The sequence below is a fragment of the Notamacropus eugenii genome, chromosome 4 (assembly GCF_028372415.1).
Source record: "Notamacropus eugenii isolate mMacEug1 chromosome 4, mMacEug1.pri_v2, whole genome shotgun sequence".
Classification (NCBI taxonomy): Eukaryota; Metazoa; Chordata; class Mammalia; order Diprotodontia; family Macropodidae; genus Notamacropus; species Notamacropus eugenii.
This window is the reverse complement of record NC_092875.1, coordinates 119124722-119144790: the sequence shown is the minus strand read 5'-3', so window position 1 is coordinate 119144790 and position 20069 is coordinate 119124722. Positions and strand designations below refer to the sequence as shown.

Here is a 20069-nt window from a genome sequence, read left to right as displayed (position 1 = left end):
ATTTTTAAGGCCGTCTTTGAGTTCCTGTTTGCTGAGGTCTGAATTATCTGATCTCGGTTTGGGTTTGTTCCATTGAAAGGCAACATGGCACTGCTCAACTGTATTCTTCAGCCTTTGAAAGAACTAATAGTTATCAGTAAGAGTATCTTCCTCACCTAGGCATGTGGCTACCTGCACTCACCTTAATAAATGGACAGAAAAAGTCATCACTGGGCAGCCAGTCTTTTGTTGATGAGCTACCTCAGACTTCAGTAGGCTAGTTTTCAGACAGCCATCAGTCATTTAGTTGATAAACATTTATTAAGTGCCTACTGTGTATCTGGTACTACACAAAAAATGTGTAACTGAGACTTATACTCTTAAGCCATTCTAGCCTAGTGAGGTCCCTCAGGGCTTAAGTTCAACTGGTGCAGTGCTTGAATACCCAGGATCACCACCATAGTCTGACAAGACATCTGAGGAAGACTTGATACTGGCCCAGGGTGGGGTAAGCTTAGGAGGCAGCATGACTTGAATGGAGTTCAAAGGACCCAGGTTCAAATCTCAGCCCTGTTACATACTACCTGTGTAATAAAAGGCAAGTAGACCTCTCATCTGTAAAATGAATGAGATGTGACTTGTTGCCAGTTGTTAGGTACTCGTTCACAAGTCATTTTGGCTTGTCTTGATTTGACACTTTGAAAGGGGATGCGCAAAATTCAACTGTTTGAAATGTCTAGGGGGAGAAAGAATCAAAATTTAAAATCTCCAACTATTGAAGAATAATTGTAGCTGCTAACAATCAGCCATTTTTTGTGCTTGAAAGAATTCTGTTTTCTATAAAAGCACAGCATCTCCTGTACTAAGAAACCATAGTACTGAGAAAGCAGACTTCCTCTACTAGGCAAGCATGTGATGTATAAAACTGTATGATGGTTTCTAGCATTTCTTGGAAACATCTGATGTCATCCAGGTGAGTTCTATGGATTAAAGTAACAGGAAATGGTTGTTGCCTTTTTAAATCTCCATCACCTCTCAATCTTGGATCTGAAGTTCTAGATTCTCAACTCATACTGTGGCCTTGGCTGTGTCTTATTTCCTCATCAGTAGATAATCGAGAAATGTTACCTGTTCCCTGGCTCTCATTAAGAATTACATGATATGGGTAAAAGGCTTTCAAAGAAAAATGCTTTTTGTTTTTAAGGGTCCTCTACAGAGTCAAAGAGCCAGAAAGGACCAAATTCTAGAGTAGAAGGGTCATAAGAAATGACCTGGTTCCCGCCTACTGCCTTTGGGCAGGTGAATGTCTGCATTTTTCCATCAACAACTGATTTCTTTTTTTCTAAAAGGTATCAGTGATGGAGATTCCACAGGTTTTGATTAACCAACAAGCATTTACTAAATGCATACTACATGCTGAAGATAAAAAGAAAAGGCAAAAATCAGGCCCTGCTTCCAAGGAGTTCACAGTCCAATGATTATACGTGATCATAATACTAGCTGACCTTTTTATAGCACTTCAAGGTCTGCGAAGCTCTTTCCATCGCTTTTCTCATTCGGTCCTCAAAACAACCTTCTGAGGCTGACCCTATTATTATCATTATTTCCATTTTACTGGTGAGAAAATTGAAACAAAAACATTAAGTGACTTGCCCAGAGTCACACAACTAGGTAGTATCTGCAGCAGGATCTCAGGTCTCTGTGATGAACCACTGCACCATCTAGCAGCTGATCACATTCTCTCGAGAGCCAGACTTTGACATGGTTCTCCACTTGCCAAATGGGTAAATTATTCATAACAGTAGTACCAGGGATTTTCCGGCACCAGCTTTGTAAGAGCTACTTGTTAAATTTTCAGCATGTGCATATTTACACCACAGAATCAGCAAATGCTACAAGTCAGGGCTTTATTGTTTAGTTGATTATCTAGACAAGAAATTAATGTGGAAAATGGTAATAATGAAGATTAAACTTAAGCTTTCCCCCCCAACCCCCCACTCCACTCCAGAGCTGATTGTTAAACATTTACCAGCACCCCCCCTTCACAGTAACTCACATTGATTTACACTTTAAGATTAACAGAGTACTTTCCTTCCAGCCACCTTGAGAGGAAGAGCATTCTGGATGGGATTGTTATCCTACTTATAGCAGAGGAAACTGAGACTCAGGGAATGACTTACCTCGGGGGGAAAGTGACAAGAACTGGACCTGGAACCAAGGCATCCTGAGCCCTAGTCAAGTGCCTTTTCCCCTGTATGTCATAGCGATTACCCAACTGATTGTCTGGTTAAGTCCACAAACACTGGGTTTGTAGTTATTGGATTTAATGACTCCTACAGGGAATGAGCCACCAGTGAGATCACTTGAGCTCACCAGGGCCTGTCTGTGTTGAACCCAGTGTGGCTCTGACATTCTATGGGAAATTATACCGTTCTATATCTTTTCCTTCATTAACTTGAGCCTTACTTCACTACTCAGTCTCTGGGTAACCTTTGTGGGTCACAGTGTCTTCATCTACTCCCAGGTTCTCTCTAGCTCTAAGTATAAACAGCTAGGATTCGTAAATATATTTATATAAATATTTCAATAAATATATTAAAATCATAAATATTTATATAAATAAAAACAAATAATATTAACATTACATAAATATATACATAAATATTTGTATGCATGTATAGATAAGTATATTTAAATTAATATATATCATATGTGTGTAAAGCTAGCACTTTGAAGTGTGCAGAATACATTACATAGATAATCTCATTTAATTCTCACAGCCCTGAGGTCTGTTGTTATCCCCATTTTATAAAAGAGTATATTGAGTTTGAGAGCGAGGTTAGGCACCTTGCCAAGGGGCCTATCATTCTGACTGCTACACTACCTAGTCTCTATAGCTAGGACATGTATCTCTTTAAGGTTTGCAAAGTGCTTTCTAATCTAATTTGATTTCACAGCAATCCTGTCAGGTAGGTGACATTATTATCCCTATTTTACAAATAGGAAACTGAAAATGAGAAAGGTTAAGTGCTCTGCCCTGGGCCACCCAGCTAATAACCAGCTGACTCAGGATTTGAACTGAGGTGTTTCTGACTCGGAAGTCCAGTGCTCTACCCAGATGCTCCAAACCCTAGGATCTATGTTTAAATTGTTATCCTAATCCTTTGGTGAATGTAGTGCCTTTCCTACCAAGCACTCATTGATTTTTTTCCATTACCTTTATGTCATCGCTTTTAAATAGGTAGGGAGGAGGGATCATCTTCATTTAACTGATAGAATTTAGACTCAGAGAGAAGTGACTTAATTGTCCAAGGACACATGCACTATTCTGGCAAAAAGAAAAGATTCATTCTCTAAACCCCATCTCCCCACCTATTTCTCTCTTTCTCTCTCTCTCTCTCTCTCTCTCTCTCTCTCTCTCACACACACACACACACACACACACACACACACACACACACACACACACACACACACACACATACATACATACACATACACACTTTGTTTCGTGGGTAACAAAATACCAGTAGTCAATGGAAAAGCATATGGTGGGTGTGAGTGAGCAGTCTTCCACATCTAGTGAATGAGGAACTTCAATGAAGAGCAAGAGTTAAGAACGTCATCAGATAAATGGACGATGGAGAAAGGACAGTGGGCTGGTCATGGGGTGAGATGGAAGGATGACAGGAGGATAGGCCCAGTGCTCCAATGGAATCCTCACAAAATAAGGAGAAGCAAGGGAGGCCTCCAGCATGTTGTGGCTAACTCATAGGAGGACCTGGATAAGAATCACCCAGAAAGAAGCAGGCATACCTGGTTGTGATCTCTGTCCTCTGAGAGGGTACTTACAAATTGATGAGATCATAGCTTCAGTGAGTGGCTGAGCTCATGCATGCTTCATGTAAAAAGATGGCACCCCAGTCCATGAGATGGAAGAGATATCCTGAAAGGAGGATGCTCTGGTTTGTTTCTTTTTATCCACCATGTCCTAGAAGGTCCCGGATGCTCGCTCTCTCTCTTCCCTTTTGTCCCTTTCCTTCACCCTGACTACAAGTGGTCAAGGCCCAAGATGGGAAGACTAGGTCCTTGATCAGGGCTTAGTGGGGAAGGGGTAGTTGACTAGTGTAGTAGGAACTCTTTTCTCACTTCAAGCCTATTATCCCACTGTCTGTGTTTTGTCTTAGCCCCTCAGCAAGAGAAGCCTGAGGTCCCCTGTGACCCCACATACCAACAGATTGGGGAGGCCATGCTAGAGGAATGTAAGTAAACAGTGGCAGTGGTGGTTTTCTTTTTCTTTTTGGAGACTCCCTCTGTCTAGAACATTGATGATGGATATCTTCCTTCTCCTCCTGCAGTGAGAAACCTTTCCCGAATCCAGCAGGAGATGTCTGTGGTCAACATATACATTGCCAAAGCTCTCCAGTACCAGCAAGAGCAACTGATCCCAGGCATTCGACTCCTAAATCACAACATGTACCAGCTCTGCCTGCTAATGACCGACCAGGCAGAAGTCCCTCTCCCCACTGGACCCTCTGTCCCTGAAATGATCAGTCCTAGCATTGTCCTCTCAGGATCTCCAGTTCCACAGCCTTATTCCCCGGGCTTTGAGCCTCTTGATGGTCCCCACCCCAACTAGGCTTCAGTGTTCCTCTGAAATGCAGCTCAAGCTACCTTGGTTTCTTGGAATGCATTCTACTGAGGCAAATTTCACCTGTTCCCTGTGCTTGGAAGACTTGAGATAAAGATTTGGATCCTATCCCTCAGCCTCTGCCTCTTTCATAGAGTAATAAATGTTGACATCCTATTTGGCTGTAAGGTAGCATGATGGAGAGAACACTCGACCTGGAATCGGTCACTTGCTAGGTGTGTGACCCTGGGTAAGTCACTTAACTTCTGTCTGCCTCAGTTTCCTCAACTATAAAATGGGAATAATAATCGTACCTTCCTCCCAAGGTTGTTGTGAGGCCTATACAAACCTTAAGTTGTTGTTTAGTCATTTCAGTTGTGTCTGTCTCCTCATAACCCCATGTGGGGTTTTCTTGGCAGAGATACTAAAAGTGGTTTGCCATTTCCTTCTCCAGCTCATTTTATAGTTGAGGAAACTGAGGCAAACAGGCTTAAGTGACTTGCCCAGGGTCACACAGCTAGGATTTGAACTCAGGAAGATGTATCTTCCTAACTCCTGGCCCAGCACTCTGTGCACTGAGCTACCTACTTACCTACACAAACCTTAAAGCCCTGTATAAACCTTAGCTATTATTATTACCAAGCACTTTTCATATGATACCTCATTTAATCCTCAAAGCATAGGCATTGTCATACCCTTTTACAGAAGTGCCAGGCACAGTTTCAAAAAAGGCAGAACATGGTCTTGAGGTGCCCCTCAAGGAGCTGCCATTCTGATGGTGGGGAGAACACAGGACACAGACAGTGGAAGTGGGCGGTAATCTCAGAGGGAAAGTGCTAGCAGGCAGAGGGACGTCCAGAAAGACCTCTTGAAGAATGGGGAAATTTATCTGAGACCTGAAGGAAGCCCAGAGGTGGAGACAAGGAGGGAGAACGTTCCTGGCTTGGGAGATGGTCAGTAAAAGCCCATGGCTTATGGAGGTAGCGTATCCTGGGTGAAGAATCACAGGAAGGCCGGTGTTTCTGGATGGTGGCGTGTGGTGGAGAGCAAATGTAAGAAGACCAGAAAGGCTGGAAGGAGCCAGATTATGCCGTAGTCTCTTCATCTGTAAAATGGAGAGATAGCACCTCCCTCCCAGGGTCACTGTGAGGATCAAAGGAGATATTAATTGTAAAGCGTTTAACATATAGTAGGTGCTATGTGAGTGTTAGCTATTATCATCAGTATTAATACTATTATTGTCAAGGGTCCATGGAAAGGGGTTGACCTTAATGAGGAGACTATAGTGAAGGAGGAGAGGACAAATGATATGCAGGACATTGGAGATGTAAAGAAAGGGAAAGAGGGAGTTTACACTGACCAGTCTCTGTTTTCTCAGTTAAGTTTGAGACAAAATCCTCTGCTCAGAGGGCGAGCAAAGGGAATGCTGTGTGTGTCTTAAAGAAAGAAGAGTAGAGAGAAGAATGGAAAACCATTTGTGGAGGAGTAAAAGGACTATAATGAGAAACCAGTGGAGATGAGGTAAAACATTTATAGGAGCCCCAGGCACTGTGATTGTATGACTTCTCCAGTTCTGTTCAGCAGCACAAGTGAAGGAGGTGGATGGTGGAAGTGTCCAGGATTAGGCTTTAGCAAGATGTGAGCATTGACACAGTGACGGAGCTGGATGGCAAACAGAGGAGTCAGGAGGGAATTGTGTGGTAAGAAGGGCAGGAAAAGTAGGAGACTTGCTATTACAGAGTTCTGGACTGGGGTGAATGTGCAGAAAAGATGGGAATGGGTGGATTTGAGAGACATCATGGAAAAATACTCAGCAGGATTAATGTTATTTGTGATGTTTGAGTACAAAGGATGGCTGTGATGTGTGGGCAAAGAATAAGGTCAGAACTAGCAAGAATTTAATCCTAGGAGATGGAAAGATAAAAGTATCCATTTGTGGGGATAGGGATATTCATGCACTCATAGGATCATAGAGGTGGAAGGAACCTTAGAGATCAACTATTCTGACCCCCTCATTTTACAGATGAGAAACCAGGCACCAAGAGGTTAGAAAAGCCTTGTGTAGCATTATATAGACGGAATGTAACAGAGTCAAGTCTAGGTCCTCTGGCTTCATGGCCTATACCACATACTACATCCTATCACCTCCTACAGAATCTACTGTCTCAGGAGGTAGTGAGTTCCTCATCTCTACAGGGATTATTAAGCAGGGATGGTAGGACCACTTAGGGATTTTTAGAGGGGATTCATGTTTCAGGGAAGAACTAGATCAAAGAGCTGGACCTCAAAGGTTTCTAAAGTTCTAGGATTCATCCATTCCTTATGCTTATTCTGGTCTCTGGCCACATAAACCATAAAATGGGTTATCACAAATCACAAACCATACAACAGCCTGGTTTCCTACAAATGCTAACCTGGAGCTCAAGCAGCAGGGGTATGCTCAACAAACTGAATGATGATAACCAAGACTCATAGCCTCCTCCAGCTAAGAAACAAATCTCTTCAGGAATTTTTTGGATTCACTCTCTCACATCAATGGTAAACATGAGGATAGAACGCTTGAACAAAAAATATATTTCTGCCCAAAGCACAGGGATGGAAGAATAAGAAACCCCCATTGTCTCCCATGAACCATTTGAAGATATTTATGTGTATGTGTGTGTGTGTGTTCATGTGTGTGTATGTGTCAAATACATTAGCTGTTAGTGATTATCAGTGACTTTGAGAAAGGCCTGCTCAGAAAGTTTGCAGATGACACAAAGCTAGTGGACAGTTAATATACTGGATGAGAGATTTGTTATCCAAAAAGATCTCAAATACAGTTATCCCCTATTGCTGGAGTTAGGGGCACAGACCCCTGCAATCTGGAAACTCTGTGTTAAATGTTTTTAACCCTCCTTTCATACTAGAGAAGTCTGAATTTTTTCTTTTATGGGGTATTTACAGTACCTTATTGCAAAATTGGGTTAAGGATTTGGTCATAGGTTCTGTGTCATCTAGTGACCTTCATGTGTTGTCTGTGGCTTCTGCAAAACTCCCCAAAAATTCTCATTTAATTTCTTATGTCAAGATGCAATATATTGAAACCTCTATGGGGAAAGTTGTGATGTGGAAGGGATAACTGTATATTTCTATATCTATATATTATATATACACACACATATAAATGTATCAAATACATTTGCTGTCATATTATTAGTGACTTTGAGAAAGGAATGCTCAGCAAGTCCGCAGATGACACCAAGCCTAGTGGACAGCTAATATACTGAATGAGAGATTCATGATCCAAAAAATCTCAAATAATGTGCTGAATCTATTAGGAATTTAATAGATACCACTATAAAGTGCTACACTTGAGTTAAAACAAGTGACTGTTGGTGAAACAAAGGGCCTGGATTGCAATCATGGGAGCCTTAAGGCAGGAAGAACCACAATATGGTAGCAAAAGAACTTTAATTGAATGGGGCTAAGACCTGTTTGCAGCAGCAGGTAGAAACACCATAGAGGCCCTGTGAATTGGCAGTTAGGGAAATCTTCTAGCATTACTGGCTAAATTTGAGTCAAGCTTCAACTAACTTAATTAGGGTGTTGCTGTATCCCAGGGCATGCAAGCAGTGGTTTTACAATAATTTCTTAGGGAGGGGGGAATATATGCATGACACACTTTTTAAGTTTAACATGTATTATTAACATTTTCTCCTTAACCTTCTTACGTCTAGACAACCAGTAAAAAAAATAAATTAAAAACTGATTTAGTGTTTGCCAATTTTGAGATGTAAATGCTCAATGAAAGTATAACAAGTGGCTGTCCTGAGGTGGTTAAAACTGGCTTCAGTGGACCCCTGTATACAAAGAGTCATGTATGACTCTAGTTGTGCATTACCTGATTGGGCAGGTGTCAAATATAATTCCATTGCCTGGGTCAGAAAGTGCTTACTGCTGTAGCAGTTACTAGAGAAACTGAGAAATTTCCTTTGTTCTGGAAGAGATCCCTTGCTCACCTACTCTTTCCATATAAATGTTTCAACAAATTTCCTTGTTTTCTATACTGCTCAAGGAGAGGAGGGGAAGATAGATAGATAGATAGATAGATAGATAGATAGATAGATAGATAGATAGATAGATAGATAGATAGGTAGGTAGGTAGGTAGGTAGGTAGATAGATAGATAGATAGATAGATAGATAGATAGATAGATAGATAGATAGATAGATGGATGGATGGATGGATGGATAGAGGCAACATGGATACCTTTATTAAGCATTTATTATATTCCAGCACTGTGCTAAGCACAGGGAATACAGATAAGAAAAAAAACAAATAGTCTCTGACCCCTCGAGAAACTTATATTCTAATAGACTTAGACAACACAAAATAGAACTGGAGAGGAGGGGAGTGTGAGAGGTACCTAGTGAGTAAATGAAGGTTGGTGGATCTTTGTCTCTTCCCCAAATGGATGCTCCAGGAGGAACTCACCAGTTGGGGAAAGGACCCATCCTGACTGAGGGATATTTCACTGTCAAAGACCACAGGGATGATGGATATTCTAGGGTAAGGAGGTCTTGAGTGCTGAGGGACTTTCCAGGGTGAGATTGTAGCTGAGGCCTGGTGTTGAAGCCACAAAAATCAGATGTACCACCAGCAGGGGAATGAAGTTTATTCAGCCTGAGTCCTCCCCAAGACAGAAGCTACCAGTGGAACTCACTCATAGAAGAACAGAACTGGGATGTCAGAGGGATGTTCCAAGGTGAGAATAGCCCAGGCATTGACAGATGTTCCATGGTGAGATGGTGACTGAGGCATGATGTTGATGTCCAGAAAGTCAGAAGCACAGCCAAGAGGGGAAAAATAGAGAAAGATAGATAGGCTGACAGAGTATTTATTAAGCATTTACTATGTGCCAGACACTGTTAAGCATGGGGGATTTAAAAATGACAGTTCTTTCTCTGGAGATGATTACATTCTAATAGGGGAAGAAAAAATATAATGGAGACTTATAAGGAATGGAGGAAGATCCCTGCTGGGGAGCAAAGTATGGAGATGAAATAGACTAATGAACTGTAAGAGAATGGGCAATGTGGTTGGGGTACCTCAAAATATGGCAAGGTATGGGGGACTGCAGAATCAATATGTGCCAGTAATGTGACCTGGAAGCCAGGAAGACTCATAGGATGTGTCGTTGTTGTTATGGTTTCTTCTCCTTCGCCTCCTCCTCCTCCTCTTTCTTCTTTTTCTTCACCAATGAGGACCAAAAGGATCACCCCATTGATGTCTTCCCTTGCAAGTGAATTGGATTTAAGTGAAGCAGAGTTGCACAAAGTTGTCAGCCTAAAGGTGTATTAAGAAAGGCAAAGGGTTAAGAAGGAAATGGATAATAACTATCCACTCTCCACTGCCCTAATCAGACCACATGGTTCTGGGAACCATGTTTCAGGAAGGATGTTGATACCCTGGAGAGTGACCGGAGAAAGGCAACAAGCCAGGTGAATGAACAGGAATCTGTGACATAAAAAGATCCAGTGTAGGACCTGGCAGTACTTAACCTGGAGAAGAGGAGAGAGGAAAGACATGATAACTATCTCTGAGGACTCAAAAGGCTGTCATGGGGAAGGATGAAGTTTATTTCCCTTGGTGCCTGGGGGAGAGAACTAAAAGCAATGGATGGAAGTTTCAAGCTAGTAACTCTGGGATTAATGTTAAGGAAACATCCTGAGATTGGATTTATCCAAAAAGAGGAGGTGATGGTTCCACCACATTGGAGATATTCAAGGGAACACTGGATGACCGCTTGTCAGCAGTGGTAGAGGAGGCATACTTGTTCAAATATGGATTGTGCTAAATATCCTGCGAGGTCTCTTCCAATCCTAATATTCTGTGATTTCTCAGAGCTGCTCAAAATTATGATTGTCACTAATAATATTGTCCTATATTATAATATGACATGGTATACAAGATTAATAATAGCGGCATCCCACATTTATTGTACATAAATCACTTTGCTCCAAACATTCTTTTGATATAGGTTGTTTAAGTACGGTTATTTCTATTATGCAAATGAGAATAACGAAACTCAGATAGTCTATTACTTTCCCAACATCATGCAACCAGGGAAGAACACTAGATTTGTGGTCATTAGATCTGGGTTTGAGCCCCACCTCCACCATTTACTCCCTGTTTGGCCTAAGGAAAGTCACTTAACATCTCTGGGCCTCAGTTTCCTCATCAATAAAATGAAGAGATTGGACTAGATGGCTTCTATAGTTCCTTCTAGTTCTAGATGCTATGATCCACAGATTTGCAAAATGAGGGAGTTTAAATGAATGACCTGTAAGATCCCCATTTTATTGTTGTTGAGTCTTTTCAGTCATGTCCAACTCTTTGTGACCCCATTTGGGCTTTTCTTGGTAGAGATCCTGAAATGGCTTGCCATTTCCTTCTCCAGTTCATTTGACAAACAAGGAAACTGAAGCAAACAACATTAAGTCATTTTTCTAGGGTCAAACAGCTGGTAAATGTCTGAGGCCAGATTTGAACTCATGAAGATAAGTCTTCCTGACTTCAGGCCTGGAATTCTATCCATTGTGCCACCTAGTTGTTTGAGATACCAAGGAAAGAAAGAAGGGAGGGAAAAGGAAGGAAGGAAGGAAGGAAGGAAGGAAGGAAGGAAGGAAGGAAGGAAGGAAGGAAGGAAGGAAGGAAGGAAGGGAGGGAGGAAGGAAGGGAGGGAGGAAGGAGGTAGGTAGGTCCTATAAGCCCCACTTACTCAACTTGTGACTATTACTTGTTTGATGTTCTTGCTTAATGTTTATTCAGCTGTCTACATATATGTTAGTCTGGAAGGTCCTTTCCAGCTTTAAATTCTATAAATTTTCTCTAAGTGGCAAAACCAGAACTTGGACCCAAACGTCCTGAGGTCAGTTCCAGTGTTTCTTGTTTTACACGTCTCCAGTTATCTTTACTAGTCCTTTCACAACAGCAGGGTGCACTGTAAAGCCCTGTATGGGAAGCAGTCTCCTATAATGAAGCACAGATAGGGTGTGATGTGAGAACAGGTGAACTGGTTGAGTAAATGCTAGCAGAGATTCTGACTCAAGTGCCTCCCAGTGAGCAAGCAGCACTTCTCTGGAACTGAGCAACACTAGAGAAGCAGTGTTTCATTGACACTCTTATTTTTTTTGCATCAATATTACTTCCTTTGCTTCCTCCCAGCCCTTCTCTCCACCTCCCTCTCCCTCAAAAGCTCTCTTATAACAAGTAAGTATATTCATGAAAAAAAACACAACACTTTACTTTGTCCATGTCTGAAAATGCCTGTCTCATTCTACACCTCTAATCCATCAGGCCTGTCAACTGGTGGGAAGCATGATTTACCATCAGTGTTCTGCAGTCAGAGGTTCCAAACTTCACCCACTATATTTTTTGCATTTTAAAGTATGGACTGGGAGGAGATAGGGAGGGATGATCCTGGGGCCCGGATTCACATAGGTGAGTTTTTCTCTTAACTTTTTGGGAACCAATCTTCCACACCACTTCTCACTCATCTCCAAATCAAAGTACCAAAAGCAAGCATATCCATCCCCTACCCTTGTAGCTCCCCTTTATGGGTTGTGTCCCATCATCCTCAGTAAATGGAAGCTCCTTGAGGGAAGGAATTATCTGCTTATTTGTATTTATATCCCTGATGTTTAGAATAGTGCCTGGAACATAGTAAATGCTTAATAAATACTTTTCCGTTCATTCATTCATTCATGAAATATGGGGAGAGAGTGTTGCATAAACCAATTAGAAGACCTTGATGCCATGTTCATCCTCCTTGAAAGCATTTGCTAACATGGCTGAAAAAAACATCATGCTGAAGAGCATGGGAGCAAGCACACAGCCCTATTTCACTCCACTGGTGACTGGGAAAGCACAAGAGCATTATCCGCTATCCAGAACCCAGGCAAACATGCTGTCATGAAACTGACATTCAATGCTGATGAACTTCTCTGGGCAGCCAAATTTTGACATAGTTTTCCATAAGCCCTCATGACTAACAGTATGAAAGGCCTTGGTCAGATCTACAAACGTTGTGTAAGGGCCTCTGTCTGCTCCTGGCATTTCTCCTAGAGTTGTCAGGGAGCAAACACAATATCAGCTGTCCCTTGGCCCTTTCTGAAGCCACACTGGCTCTCAGGTATATGATCATCTTCCAGGTGAAGAATCAGTCTATTAAGGAGGACTCTGGCAAGAATCTTGCCAGCACTGATTAAGAAAGAGACAATTTATTTCCTTTACCTTTATAGAGATGGACAGTGGAGGTATCCTTGAACTCCTGGAGGATAACTTCCTTTTACCATATTGGTTTTACCTATTCTGAGATGGAAACCTCTAGGGATAGGGACAGGGTGAGAGATATGGAGAAGGATATAAGCCAGGATAGGGACAGAGATAGAGACAGGAAGAGGGATGTAAAGAGGGATGGGGAGAGGAATAGGTATTTGGACAGAGATGGAGATAGGGATATGGACAGAGATAGGGGTAGGGATTGAAATTATGATTTCATTGGTACAAGGAACTCAAGGCAGAAGCTTCCTCTATCAATGCAGAATGGTACCTTCTCTACAGTTTATCTTCTCAGAAAGCTGCCTGGCCATTGGGGTATAGGAATCTATCTTGTTCTTCAAGAAAGTAAGAGGAAAGGGGATAAGGGGGGATGATAAAAGGGAGGGAAGATGGGAAGGGGTAATCAGAATGCATGCCATCTTAGGGTGCAGGGAGGGAAAAGATGGGGAGAAATTTTGGAATTCAAAATAGTGTGGAAATGAATGCTAAAAACTAAAAATAAACTAATCAATTAATAAAAAAAAAAAAGTTTCCTAGTGCACTAAGAGGTTAAGTGACCTGCCCAGGGTCACCCAATCAACATGACTCCACGGTAGGACTTGAGTCTGGGTCTTCCTGGCTTCAGGCTAGTTCTCTAGCCACTGTGTCACAAATACAGTCACTTCATAAGTGTCTCACACAGCACCACATCACACGCCTAAATCTGTTGTTGTTACTGTTGTTAATGAAGAATTTAAGGATATATATATTTCAGGAGTGTCTGTGTCATAGAGACAAGAATGTCGGGTGGAAAAGGCCAGTTCAGATCCACTTATGATATTTTAAGAGATCCACTTATGTTATTTTAAGAGGATTTTAACCATCTCACCTCAGACTTTATATCATCATGTGGTATTATTCTTCCAACAGAAAAACCAAGAGCAAGACAGCCAGGAAAAGAGACAGCTTTCACACTGCATCTGGTGCTTTCCAGCTCCATCCCCCCTTCTGTCATTGTGGCTCAGCCTCAGGGAGGATTCCCACTTACTGCGGCCTGCTATGAAACCCACCATCAGTCTTGTTCGCTGCCTCTGGCTTTGCAGATGCTGTGGTTGGCTCAGCTCTTACTCACTCGTTCCATCAAAACAGGCTTTGGTCATGATGTGAAACATGTAACAACAAGATGAGATTTTCTTCAAAAGCTATTTCCTCCATCTCCATATTGAGCTGGTGAGGTATGGGTACAATTAACTTTCAGTGGGTCAGAATAAAACTAATTTCATCATTTTTTTTTTAAGCCATGTACTGGAGACTGCGTGTCATGTTATTCAGAATAGCTGGTTACAAGTACTTCTTCCCTCACTAATTAGCTGTATTCTTTGGAGCATACAGCATACTGAGATTCAGTTTCCTTGGGTGTAAAATATATTTCTGTGAGGATCAAATGAAATGTATATATAATGAACTTTATAAAACTAAAAGTGCTACAGACCTTTCAGCTCTTAATCTACAAGTACGTCAAAGGAATGATAATTAGCATGTAGCAACTAGGCTTCTAATAGCCTTCAGGGTTCTAGGGGTACCCCAGGGGTCAGAATTTTTTTCTCTAATGCTATCAGTGTATTTCTCACTCCCTCTCATAGGGCCAGTGATTAGCACCCCAATTCCATTTGACCAATTAACCTGAACTAGTTTTTACAAAGAGATATTTACTTTGAATTTACAAGAAAAGCAGAAATACAAATACTTTCCCCCAGTTTCTCAGGGGCATACTCTCCCCTAAATCTCTACAGAGAGGGCTCAGACTTAACATAGCTCCTATAAAGCATTGGTCCTATCAAACTGACATCCCCATATGGCATCACCACAGGATAAATCCTCACCTCAGCTACCCCACTCCCCCAACTGGTCCCAGAGACTTCAAAGCTGGACTAGCTGTCAGAAAATCCTGCCATCCACTCCACTTCCTGAACTGTGGGTGGCTTGCTCTCCTTTATCATTCAAAACTTACAAGGTTGCAGTTTCCAATCTTCTCCTCTTAAAACACTACATCAGAGAAAGGCTAGAACCACATTTCGGAGCCCCTTACAGCCTTGGCTCTCTTGTCTCTCTACCAAGCAGGAAGGAGTCCAACCAAAAAGGAACAGGCTCTGGTCAAGTAGTGACTTTTGATTGCCACCCCCCAGGTCTGTCCCAGTGCCAATCAATAGTCTGTCTCTTCATTAGTAGACCAGGATCAAGTTATAGAATATAGAATACCTGTGCCTGCTCTAAAGTCCACATGGAGATTGATCACTGAGACTGACCATCAGTTGAGCACTCTGCATACACTCCTAAGGACTGAACTTATTGGCTGGTCACCTTTTATAAGTTATGTAGGAGTTCCCAAAAGACAGTCCCCACAATAACACTGAATTCTCCTTGCATCAGTTCCCAAAAGTCTTCCTATGTCCCCATGAATTTTTTATATAAACCATTTGTTATTATTCTCTCTTTTTAAAAAAGTTTTATTGATAACCTTTTTTATATTACTGCCGATTCCCAGAAACCTGTTCTCCAAAAGAACTCTCCTTTTTATAACAAAGTACAACTGAGCAAACAAATCAGTCATATTAGCAGTGAGGTGGCTCAGAGCTGGCCTTGGACTCAATTCTAAGTCATAGCCACTTACTAAATGTGTGATTCTGGACAAGTCACTTAATCTCTGTTTGCCTCAGTTTCCTCATTTGTAAAATGGAGATCATAACAGCACCTACTTCCCAGGGTTGTTGTGAGGATCAAATGAAACAACAATTTTAAGTGCTTAGTGACTGGTACGCAGTAGGTGATTAATAAATGTTACCACTGATGGTGATAAAAATTATAATGAAGATGATGTCTCACAATATGTTCTTGATTGCACACCCATAGCACATCACTTCTCTGCTATGTCAGAACTTCATTATCAGTTCTCTGAAATCAGCTTTTATTACTACAGTGATCAAAATGCTCAAGTCTTTCAGTGTTGTTTTCTTTTACATCACTGTGGTCAGTGTTCTTTTAGTTCATCTTACTCAACTCTGCATCAGTTCATGCAAGGTATCTCAAGATCCTTTGAATTCTGAATTTCAGAAACAGCTAGTTGGCACAATGGATTGAGGGCTGGACCAGAAGTCAAGAAGATTTTGAACTCAGGAAGATGAGTCTTCCTGACTCCAGGCCCAGTGCTCTATCCTGCCAGATCTGTGGATAAGGAAAGAGTTTATGACCAAACAAAAGATAGAGAAGATCATGAGATGTCAGAGATAATTTTTATTACACTAAATTAGAAAGTTTTTGCACAAACAAAACTAATGCGGATAGAAAGAAAGCAAGAAACTGGGGAGAAATTTTGCAGCAAGTTTCTTTGATAAGGACCTCATTTCTCAAACATATAAGGAACTAAGCCAAATTTATAAAAATAAGAGGATTTTCCAATTGATAAAAGATCAAAGGGTATGAATAGACAGTTTTCAGGAAGATATCAAAACTATCGTCATATAAAAATGTCCTAAATCACAAGTAATTGGAGAAATGCAAATTAAGACAATTCTTTTTTATTAATTAATTTTGGATATTGGTGACCTTGCACAGCCCTCCCTCACTCAAAACAAAGTCAAGTGTGAGTCATGTCATCATTTCTCTGATGTCATGGTCTTCTTCGAGAACCGAGGATGAACACAACCTGTGAGTATACCTTCTTTCCTTCCTTCCCAGGGCCATCCCCTGACTACTCCTTAAGGAGGCCTGCTCATTCAATGGGCGGTACCTCCCTCTAAGTCAGTACCTGAAAAGGCCAACCTGAAAAGGTCAAGAACTCCCATTGCCAAAAACTCCAGGGCCATCTCCAGTCCTCCTGATGAATATCTGGTCACTGGATCCAGATGGCCCAGAAGGAGAAAGTGAGGCTGGTGACTTTGCACAGCTCTCCCTCACTCAAAACAAAGTCAAGCGCAAGTCATGTCATCATTTCTCTGATGGCATGATTCTTCTTCAGCCACGAAGGATGAACACAACAACAACAATTTATTTATTTATTTTTAGTTTTCAGCATTCACTTCCACAAGATTTTGAGTTAGAACCAAGAGAATATTGTACATAGTGATAGCAATATTGTAATGATGATCAATTGTGAAAGACTTAAACAATTCCAAAGTCTCATGATGAAAAATGCTGTCCCTTTTCAAAGACAGAACTGATGAACTCTGAATGCAGACTGAAGCATATTTTCTTTCACTTTTTTCATTTTTTTTGCTTTTGTTTTACAACATGGTTAATGTGGAAATAGTTTTACATGACTTCGTAGTTATAATGGGTATAATATTTCCTGCTTTCTCAGTGGGTGGTGGAGAGAAGGTTGGAGGAAGGGAAAGAATTCAGAACTGAAAATAAACTTTTTAAAAAATATATATAATTCAGGCACCATCTTCTGCATAAGGCCTTTCCTTTTCTCCCAACTGCTAGTGCCCTCCCTCCTAAACTATGCTGAGCTAGTTTGTATATATTTATATAATCATATTTATTAATTTTTAAATGTTCATATATAATATTTATATATACTTGTCTCCCGCATTAGAATGCACACTTATGAGTAGGGTATTTTTAATTCCCTATATTTGTATCCCTAACACCTAATACAGTGCTTGGCAAATAGTAGGTACTTAATATAAACTTGATTGATTGATTCTAAAAAAAAAAAGATAACTAGGATTTAAAGCAACCAAAAATGTTCCTCACTCCAGCTTCTGTGAGCCCTGTTGCCTCTTCAAGCTTGGTCATTTAGAATAAATTCAAGAAGACTAGACTTGTTGCATTATTCTGGTTCAGTCCATTGGTATCTATAATGAGTCAGACATAACACCATTTACTCTGACAGTCAACCAATCCCTAATGGAATGTTCATCATATTCATGGGACCACTTTCTCAGTCCAAATTTGCTAATGTATTAGTCACTTTGATGATGCCAATAAATGCAGAATAGGGATATTGATGCTGTAACTGACATCTTTCCTACATCTCCCATGCAAAAAAACTATCTTATACAAGATATTTCATTTGACCTATCCCAAAATTGAGTAGCATCCACTGCAAAAACCTCCAACATAATTTCCTTTTAGAACTTATGGTACTTTGAACAGGATGGTATAGAAGAAAGAGCACTGAACTTGAAATCAGAAGACCTGGGTCATGGTAACAGCTCAGTTAGTTTTTCTAGGTGAGTTCTAATTGTCTATAAGCCTATGTATTTTTGTTTTCTAAAATATCATATTCAAAGTTCTCCCCTCCTCTATAGTGTTGGCTGCTAAATTGGTGTCATTCTGATTGACTCCTCAATAGTTGAATCCTTTCTTTCTGGCCACTTTCAGTATTTTTTTCTTTGACTTGGAAACTATAGATTTTGGCTGTAATGTTTCTGGGATTCTTTATTTGAGGGAAATGATCAGCATTTTCTATGCATCTTCATTTTGGCCTCTGGTTCTAAAAGATTTAGAAAGGTTTTGTTTTTATAACTTCTTGACATATTACAGCTAGGCTTTTTTTATGGGGGAAGGAGTTGACACAGCTTTCATGTAGTTCAATTATTATTAAACCAGCTCTCTTTGATCTATTTTCTAGGACAGCTATTTTTCATATGAGACACTTTGCACATTCTTTTATTTTTCATTCTTTTCACTACAATATTTTTATTGTCTCATGGAATTTTTAATTTCTGTTTGATTCATTCTCATTTTCAAGGAATCTGTGACTTGGGTAGGGTTTTATATCTCTTGTTATTAGTAGTTAATTCTCTTTACAAGTCTTTCTCCTATAGCTTTCGAATCACTTTTCCCTCTAGTGCTCTCATTTTTTACCCAAATATTTCCTCTAGTGCTCCTATTTCATTTATAAATCATTTTTAGCTTTGTAAACAAAAAACCCTCTTCTTTCATATATCCCAGGAATTCTAGTGAAATTTATATCCAAATTGTGATATATTTTGAGACTTTACTTTTATCTTTTCTGGAGTCTTCCTCTTCTAGCTTTGCCTCCACAATAGTTCTTTATGGTAGGATTTTTTGTTTGTTTGTTTCTCATTTAAGGCCAGGTTTTTCACACTTCTGGAGGGAATGGCTGTGTCATGCTTGCTCCTAGTTTGTATCCTCTTGGGTCCAGCTGCTGCATTTTTTTGGTATTGAGTTATATTATTCTAGGAAGTCAAGAGCCACTCAGGGTAGGGATCCACAAGCTTTCAGGGTCTCCAAAATCAGTATGATCCAAGAAGTCTAAACACTGCCTCCCTGCTCTAAACTCTGCAAGTTTCTGACTTGAGTTTAGGTCTGAGCAATTCAACTGTGGGCTTGCCCAAGTTTGGAGGTCCAGTAGACCTCTGCTGAACTCAGCAACTACCAACCAGTTGGAAAACCCTACAGGTTCAGAGTGACAGAACTACAGGCTCCCTCTTTAGTGTGGGCTTTCTGCCTTCATATTCTACTGCAGGCTTCAGACTGGACTTAAAGTTGGAGCTGCTTGCTTGGATCTGCTATGCCCTCAGGGTCAGAACCAGACAGCTGCTACTCACAAGGTCAGGGCCCTCTGTGATGGATCTAGGACATCTTCTTGGTGAACAGTCACAGGTACATCCTCATTCATCCCTCAAGCTGCTTTTTGGTAGACCCTGCCCCCAGCATCCACATACCTCTCTGTCTCTGTATGGTGTCCTGGGCATATATTTTATTATAAAATATTATAAAATGACTCACTGTGATTTTTCCTTGGATTTCCCCATCAAGACTCGGAATTAGTGAAATTTCTATATCTTTGTGGACTAGTAGAGAGGAAGGAGCTTAATTGTATTTCTTCTTGCTACTCCATCATCTTGGCGGGTCTCTGCAACTTGTAAAAATTTAGTACATGTCAAATATTTATCAAGACATGACCTAGTGGCTAAAATTATACATTAGAAGCAGATATCTTTCATGGACCCAAGACAATAAATCCCCTTACCAGAATTATAGACCTCAAAATATCCTAGAGAACTCAACTAACAAACTATATTAGAACCAGGCCATTTATGTAGACTGACATACAATTTCCCCAACATTAACTTGATCCATAAAAAAACTTAAGAACATTTTAATAGGTATTACCTACCAAATGC

General features: G+C 40.6%; 1 protein-coding gene and 1 long non-coding RNA gene across 6 annotated transcripts in view; one reads left to right on the top strand and one right to left on the bottom strand.

Annotated features, from left to right (window-relative positions):
* Window positions 1-14213, top strand: part of LOC140500517 (uncharacterized) — a 30091-nt gene extending 15878 nt beyond the window's left edge. For 4 of the 5 annotated variants that reach the window (XM_072603097.1, XM_072603099.1, XM_072603098.1 and 1 more), the window contains exons 7-8: window positions 4167-4241; window positions 4338-4738. In XM_072603097.1, coding sequence (XP_072459198.1) covers window positions 4167-4241; window positions 4338-4618 — 356 coding nt within the window. In that variant the 3' untranslated portion in view covers window positions 4619-4738. Of the gene's footprint in view, window positions 1-4166; window positions 4242-4337; window positions 4739-13842 lie in introns of those variants that run through there. The other variant, XM_072603101.1, reaches the window with a different exon arrangement.
* Window positions 14214-16195: 1982 nt separating this feature from the next.
* The window catches only part of LOC140500516 (uncharacterized), a 34142-nt gene continuing 30268 nt past the window's right edge, over window positions 16196-20069 (bottom strand). Inside the window, exon 3 of the long non-coding RNA XR_011965768.1 lies at window positions 16196-19804. This is a non-coding gene — a long non-coding RNA (uncharacterized lncRNA). The remainder of the gene's footprint in view (window positions 19805-20069) is intronic.